Source organism: Sceloporus undulatus, chromosome 3 (genome assembly GCF_019175285.1).
Source record: "Sceloporus undulatus isolate JIND9_A2432 ecotype Alabama chromosome 3, SceUnd_v1.1, whole genome shotgun sequence".
Taxonomy (NCBI): domain Eukaryota; kingdom Metazoa; phylum Chordata; class Lepidosauria; order Squamata; family Phrynosomatidae; genus Sceloporus; species Sceloporus undulatus.
Window position 1 is genome coordinate 88181374 of NC_056524.1, and position 8421 is coordinate 88189794.

Consider the following 8421-nt stretch of genomic DNA (forward strand, 5'->3'; position numbering starts at 1 on the left):
CCATCATCCCCTGCCTGCTCCTTCACCCCGATCTCGCCCTGGTGACCCCCTGAGACCTGTCCCATCATCCCCTTCCTGCTCATTCACCCCGATCTCACCCTCAGTGACCCCCTGAAACCTGTCCCATTATCCCCTGCCTCCTCCTTCACCCCAATCTCAACCCCAGTAACCCCTTGCCACCTGTCCCATCATCCCCTGCCTGCTCCTTTGCCTCGATCTCGCCCCTAGTGACTCTCTGCCACCTGTCCCATCATCCCCTGCCTCCTCCTTCACCCCAATCTCACTCCCTCTGCCACCTGTCCCATCATCCCCTGCCTCCTCCTTCACCCCGATGAAGGATGACAGCTAAGGAGGTGGCAGGGAAGGATGACATCACCCAGAGCCCCACTGAGCATGTGCAAGGGTGCCAGTTCGAATAGTTGAATCCTTCTGGTGTGGTAATACAATGTGTACTTGCTCCACTTTGCCCAAGTAGAGACCACAATTTTGTTCCTCAGGTATGATAATACATCACATAAATTGCCTTGGATCCGAAGTGACTCTGCTACACCCTCACTTTGAATTGGAGCTCCTGTTTCACCTGTGATAAGGCCCAGAGTGTCTATGGCATGGTGCATGTAAATGTATGCTGGAGAAACTCCATGATGCCACCTGCTGTGTGGTCAGTGGGCCAGCATGACAGCACCATGGGGGTGGTGTTTTTGCTGGTCTCTTTTGGCCCTAAGTAGGTGGTGTAGAATACTGGCCAGATTACTTTCACAGAATGCAGCGATGAAGCAACTGAATTTTCTCTTTTCCCATTCAGTCAAGTTTCTCTGAACAATGATTGGACGCCTTTGGAAGGATTTAATTGTTTTAAATTGATTGTACCTGTAAAGTGTCATGTAAATTTATGGTGCTATACAAACAAATGATGATGATGATGACGACAACAACAACAACAACAACAACAGCATGTACACAGAAAATGCTTAATTGCCATGCTATTTCTTTTCCTCCAGAGACATGCTGGCCTTGGGGAGATCGCAGCCTTGGACCAAGGCTTTAGAAAGTGTGACAGGAGAGACCTCAATGAATGCAACAGCGCTGCTTCGCTACTTTCAGCCCTTGTATCAGTGGCTAATAAAGAACAACACTGGCAGACCTATTGGTTGGGACACAGCCTGGAGTCCATGTAAGTTGGCAGTGGGAACTAAACTGGGGCTAGCGCTTATTTTTGGGGCTGGCTTTGTGCCTGAGGTCTGTACTTTTAAGCTTCTAGGTTGTTGTTGTTTTAAACTAACTGGTAAATGTATAAAATAGTTTTATAATTTTAAAATATGTGTCAATTATATTTCATTACATATTGTTGACAACTGGGTTTTTGACGTGAGGTATCCCCCAACCAAAAATAATTGTAACTTAATTTAATTAAACTTTCAGTGCCCTTCCACTCTCCCTTCTGCCTGCTGCATTCAGTTTAATGCAGATACCCCCTCCAATTTTCCTTCCCCAGAGTGGGCATGTCAAAATTTGTTGAGTTCCTTTTGTCTGTGTCCTCCAGCAAGTATCCAATCATATGGTGCCCCAGATCAGATCTCTCTAGGAATCTCTAGGTAGTCCAGCACAACTCTACAGTCAACATCTGCCAGAAACTGGCCATAGAATCACACTGGAGGCCAGACAAATACCCAGAGAAGTGTTTTCTATAGGAATCTCTCAGTTGTCCAGTAGGACTTTATGGTCAATTTTTGGCAGAATCTTGCTTGATGACCTAGGAATTTTTAAAGACAATATGTTAATCAAATCTACAAATAATCAAGTCTGCAAAAATCCAAGCCACAAAGGTGGAGGGCGAACTATACTTGCTTTTATTTTTTTTGCTTTCTTCTTCTTTCCCCATTGTAATGTCCTGCAAATTTTTGCTTACAGATTATACCACCAATTTTCAGCAGGACAATTTTTAGATATGTTTTTTCCCTCATCAAGAAAGACAGATCAGACCCCCACCCCAAGTTGGTAGGGGCTTGGAGGGTTCCAAATAAAGTCGCTCAGCCACATCAAGCCTCTACTCCAATATACTTTTAAATACATTTTGTTTGCATTTTATAATATGGGTCATAAATGCAATTGGCTCCTGCTTTGATTATCTTTTCCCACTGAAGTTATTGTTTGATTCAGTGGACTGAAATGGCCTCACTGGCTAGGGAGAATGGGACCTGTAGTCTAGTGCATCACAAAAGAAAGTCTGAAGGAGATAAGTGAGAAATGCAATCATTAACTAGCAATTTAGATAGGAATCAACAATATTTTCTACGTAATGGTTTATTACAGTGGTTCTCAAATGGTGGGGTGGGACCCCCAGGGGTGGGTGCAAGAGTTGCTCAAGGAGAGTGAGAGACTTGGAGTACCTGATCCCTCTGTCTCCTCTTCCAAAAGTTTTTTATGTGTAAAATCTGCACATGTGTTGAGTTAAACATATGTTTAAATACTGTTTTAATTTGAATGATGTTATTTCCTTGTAATATGTTAAAATATTAATGTACATGAATATGTGAATGCAAATACACACACTAAATAAACAAAATATTTTTATTCATAGACTATATGATGTCAGTGGGGGGGGGGCATGGCATCCACATGTAGATATATAGGGGGTACCAAAGGAAAATAATTGAGTACCACTGGTTTATGAATCTGACATTTTGGGAAAGATGGACAATAGAGTTTCTGCTTTGAATGTCATCTTAGAACAAACCACAGTTGGAATGTCCACAGCTTGTTTAGCTGCTCCTACTTAGAGGAAAGGTTGAGTGAAAGCCATAGAACAACAGAATAAGATGGAATTCTTTTGAAGTCTAATCTTATTGTGATTTGCAAATGTGACCTGAGTAATGTCAAGTAATCTGAAATACCTATACATTGCTGAACACTATATTTTATCCTATGCTTGGCACTATTTTTAATGGGTGAAGCATACACAAAACATACATTAGGCATCCTTCACCTGAACAAAATGAACTATAAACCACCAGGAAAAAACTAATGTGTTCAAAGACACAAGCTATCAGAGTAAAGAAAATGTTCAACTACAGTATGAATTCAAAATGAATTGGAATTTTATATGAAGACTTGTATTTCTTTCCTTTCCTAGATATCGACAATGCAGTCAAAGTGAGGATCAGCTTGAAGACAGCACTGGGAGACAATGCTGTGAGTAAAACGGCATAAGGCTGCCATTACTGTTGTAAATAAGGAGACCTTGGTCTGGGGAATTTATCATTAGCTCAAACAGAGGAGCGGTCTCTATCCTATGTATACGAAGGTAGCCAAGGTAAATAGGTCAACAGAGACAAGTTTTATGAAAACTGAATACTGTTTATTATTCATTCACACATAAGACAATCATACACCCGCACAATCATCCAAGAACTCAGGAATATAGTAAGTTAGCGTTGGATAGATAACATGAGGCTTTTCTAATGGTTATATTCACCTGTATTGGTGGTGCTCCAGGTCCAGATTGATGAAGACTCAGCAACACGGAGGGGAAGGAAGGAGGGGGAGTGGATTGGAACTATATCAGAACTCAGACTGACATGAAGCCTGTCTGAATTCTAACATGGAACCTAGACAAAAGATTTGAGGGACCTTAAATAGGCAACATCTTGCCTCAGGCGAAGAGTTGTTTCCACATTTCAAAGCAAAGCCAAATCTACATATTAAAGATTGCTTGATCTATAGAAGTCTTCAAGGTGAGAATGGTTCCGGCCTGGCAAAGCATCCTGGCCATAAATCTGCCTCAAAGGTGTAAATGACTCTTTTCTGTTGGCAACTCCTATCTGGGCCTCTTTGATCTATGTTTCAATAGCCTACGTGACCTGTCCGTCTTGCAGTGATGGAGAATTCTACGTCAGGTATCCCATCAGGCTCTCTGCATAGGGTCATCAGAAGAAAAGTCATACACATTTAGGATTTTAAGGCACCAGTGCTGGTAACACTGTCTTTGCTAAATGAAAATATACAGCTAACTGCACTATTTTATTTTATTTTATTTATATCTCACCTCTCTCCCAAAATGGAATTCAAGAAGGTTTACAATAATTTTAAAAGGATGCATTAATTACAAAAGTTAAATTAAACATTAATTACAAAAGTTAAAAATAATTAAATAATATCAATATTATAATATAACAGTTTTAATGTAAGTGTGTTTGATAATATGAGAATAATTAAATTTAAGAATCCTTAACAATTCACTTGATTGGAAATTCTATGTGACTGTAGTATTCTTTTTAAAACAACATTGTAGTTATTTTATGAGCTTGTGGGTAGAAACCTTTGAGGGTGGCATGTTGCACCAATGTTTAAACAGTTTAAGTCCCCTTAATTTCAATGAGAGAGTGAAGTATAAGCTTAGATCTCTCACATTAAAATCAATGGGAGTTAAAATGCACAAGTTTAGTAAGATCTTCTTCTGTAAACACCTGTGTCCAATTTTTCAGATTTTAAAGTACAGTCACAACATATAGAGTTGCCCCTCCATTTTTGCTGGGGAACTATTCCAGACCCCCCCCCAGGTGAAAATGGAGACTCATGCATATTCAAGCCTCATAGGCTTGAATGGGGCATGCCCCCATATGTGTGGCCCATACGCGGATATTCAAGGGCGCGGATCTGAGATCTGCAAGTTAGGAGGGACGACTGTAGATAGAAAACAAATTCATTGGTTTCACATTTCACAGAAATACTCCTGGGATTATCAGTGGAATGACTCTTCTTTCAGAAATCCACACATTTGTGAAAGAAAAATGTGTGGAAATAAAAATTAGTGTATCAAGCTGTGTGCATTCCAAACATGTGCTCCACAAAGTCTGCAAACATTTAAAAAATACACACATTTGTTTATGTACAGTATATAAAATATGTACTTTAGAAAAATGCATTCATTTTCAGGAAAAAAATAGTTCTCTTGTTGGTCATAGAGCATTCCTATTCTTGTTTAAAATTTTTCTTTGAATTCTCTTGTGAAAGATGCCTCTTGTTCTTCCTTTTTTTTCTTTTCTTTTTTTTTGCTGTTGTCTTCTAGTTCTCTCCCTGCACACAAGTCATTGAACAGTTGCGTTTAAGGTTCTGACTGTATTTCTGTCACCCTTTCCTTTTGCTTCTCATCTGTCCTTAACTACTTGGATAGTTTAATCTGTCATTCACTGAGGTTTTTCTTTCTTTTTGGCTGCAGATAGTGTCTTTTTGCACTTTTCCCCTCACAGTGTCTTTGGCTTCAGTCTGTTCTTGTGGCTTTTGGTCAGTTAGGCTTAATAGTACACAACTATGTTTTTTCATTGTCTTTAAATTCTTCTCCAGGTTGTATTTAGGCATAATGGTTGGTTTCGTGTTTTTCTTTAATTCTTGCTATTAGCAGTTGATGAACAAATTGGCCATGAACCACAAAATTCTATCAATTGGTTTCTTGCTTCATTACTTGTTCCTATGCCAAATTTTCCTACAAGCTTTGATTCTGCTCCTTTCCTTATTTTTGCATTCCAGTCACCTATGATTAGCAAGAAGTCTTGTTTTGGTGTGTTCCTTCTGGACTCCACCATAGAATCTTTTAATTTCTTCCTCTTCTGCCACTGCAGCTGGACCATGAGCTTGGATGATATTGATGGCTTTTCCCCAAAGTCTTATCAACAAGATTCAGTCAGACATTAAATTATATCCTTTGACTGCTTTTGCTTTTTCCTCACTAGAAGTACCACCCCATTTCTTCTTAGATCTTCATTTCCTGAGTAAAACACTGTTTACATCTGACTCAAAATGACCCATTCCTGTCCATCTTAGTTCACTTCCCCCAAGTGAGCACATCAGCATCTGAACATCCTTTTGGCTTGAGTCTAGTGCTACTCTGAATTGTCCCCTGCTCTGTCAGAGTAGATCACTGATTACATCTCCTGGCACTGGCATTTGTTTTGTGCTGGATTGCTTCATCAAAGGGCTTCCATGGTAATAAATCTCCAAAAAGGGGTTTACCATGCTTCCGTTTGTGCAGTATTAATAAGCTTTAGCTATGGCACTACTACCAATGTCTTTGGGAAATCCTCTGCCAGTGTCACCCCTCCCCCCCAACTACTGCTACTACCCAGTAGAGGCTTGGTTGGTACTGTAGTCTGCTCTCTCAGAAAAAGCCTTGATACTTGTTTTGTGTGCCTTCAGTTGTTCAAGAGTATCTTCACACTGAGCAGAAAGGAAACTGTGCTATCTCTTGGTCAGGGACTGGATAGGTGTAGATTAGGTAAACTGACAGAGCCAGGTTGCTTCTTACATTGCTAACTGTATCATTTTGCTTTTGGGACCAGGATTTCTATACTTGATTAAGCCTGAATTTATAGGCTGGAGATGTACACTGAAGCAATTAGCAGAGTCATCATATTTCCTCTGAGTCTGACACAGGCTAAATTAGTTTAGAATTGCTGTGGCAAACCTCACTGGCTGAGCTTCATATCCCATAATTTATCATTTATATGTTTCCCAGTATAATAATTGAAATCAATCATGTGTACAGTTTACTTGATAAAATTCAGTTGTTTTTACAGAGGGTCTGCATAGACTTTTGTTTGAAGAATGATTCTAGGTGAACAGGTCCAAATAAACAAAACTGTTAAGTGTGACTGTTAATTTAAATTTACAGTACGACTGGGATGACAATGAAATGTATTTATTCAAGTGCACAATCGCTTATGCCATGAGAACATACTTTTTAAAGATTAAAGATGAAGCAGTAGAATTTCGGTAAGTGGTTTTCCTTTATCTTTTTTCATGATATTACCACTATTGCTGCAGCAAGCATGAGGAATTGTTCTTGGACTCAAAACCCACCAATAGCCCAACAAGCATGCCCAGTGGTCAGAGATGATGAGAGCTGTAGTCCAGAATCACCATAGTTTCTTCACGCTAGTGATACAGCATCTGAGAGAGTTAAACCTGTAGATAGGGAAAAAACTCTTATCTTTTATTATGGACTTTTTATCATGAACTGGTATGCAAATGATTGCAGTAGGAAGGGCTGTTTATGGTTTTGTCCCTGCAGTGACCTAGTCCATTGCCATTTCCAGGGGAATACAGCCCCTGGGCTGAAAATGGTTCTGTACTTCTATCATAGAAAACACTGAGCTAGGCTTCTTCCTCTGAGGATACGAGACTCTAGGTCCCAAAAGCCATCTTCAAGGTAAATGCCCCCAATAACAATCAGAACACATTGAGTTTTTAAAACTTAGGTTGTAGGTTGCCCTGAAGTAAAAAAAAAATCAGTGCACTGGGCACTCAGAATCCCACTGCATATGTTTATTTTATAAAACATATTTCTACATGCAGTACAAGTATAAATTCAGTGACTTGAGTCTCTGAAATAATGCATTCTGGATACTTCTCAGTAAATGAAATATGTAGGCCGGAGGTGATAGCTAACTGTCTTTATTCTCAAGTTTTCTCCACATATGAAAACAAAATTTAGTTGCACATATTTCACTGACAACTTCAGAGATCTCTAATGCTTTATTTGGAAATTATATCAATCCAGATAGTTTTAAGCCTAATGCATGACTTTTAGTAAATACATTTTTTCTCCAACAGATCAACAGATGTACATGTAGGTTATGTGACATCAAGAATCTCTTTCTACTTTACTGTCAGCATGCCTAATAATGTCTCTGATTTGGTTCCGAAAGCTGAAGTGGAAGAAGCAATCAGGTGAATTTATGACTTCGAACAAATAGTGTGTGTGTGTGTGAAAGAGAGAGAGAGAGAGAGGAACAGATCTATTGGTATTATTCTATACGATCATGGCCTATTGGTATTATTCAACAACATAATTAAGGTGTAGATGAATTCTCTTAGAGATCAGATGTAATTTGTCTCACAGTGGAGACAAATTGTGGTTTACAAACAAGCATTTAGTTGTGATTTAAAGTCCTGGTTTGTCTTCCTCACACAAATCATGGTTTGTGGGTACACAAAGCTTTGCAAGTAATGTGAAACTATGACTTTGCTGAACAAACCATAGTTTCACATTATGAATTATCATAACCCATAAGTCATTAGCTCAGAAGGAACAGTAAATACATGAAAAATCAGCACATGGAATTTGTGGCTGCTTCTTATGACATATGCAAAATGTTACACCAGTGATGAGGATAAACATTTTGTGATGAGTATAAGAAGCTAACATAGGAACTGCCCATTTTGCTTAACTCTATAAAATACAATGGGCTCTTGGTATCCACTGGGGTTTGGCTCCAGGACGCTCCCCCCCCGCCCCCATGGGTACCAAAACCAATGCTCAAGTCCCATTAAATACAATAGATAGTGAAGTGGTGACCCTTATATAAAGTAGCAAAATCAAGGTTTGCTTTTTGGAATTTATATATTTTAAAAAATACTTTCAAG

At 39.2% G+C, this 8421-nt stretch overlaps 1 protein-coding gene across 1 annotated transcript in view; it reads left to right on the plus strand.

Moving 5' to 3' along the window:
* ACE2 (angiotensin converting enzyme 2) overlaps positions 1-8421 on the plus strand; it is a 55357-nt gene that overhangs the window by 43116 nt on the left and 3820 nt on the right. Inside the window, exons 14-17 of the mRNA XM_042456845.1 lie at positions 1002-1174; positions 3134-3192; positions 6668-6768; positions 7609-7725. Of these exons, the coding sequence (XP_042312779.1) occupies positions 1002-1174; positions 3134-3192; positions 6668-6768; positions 7609-7725 (450 nt within the window). The remainder of the gene's footprint in view (positions 1-1001; positions 1175-3133; positions 3193-6667; positions 6769-7608; positions 7726-8421) is intronic.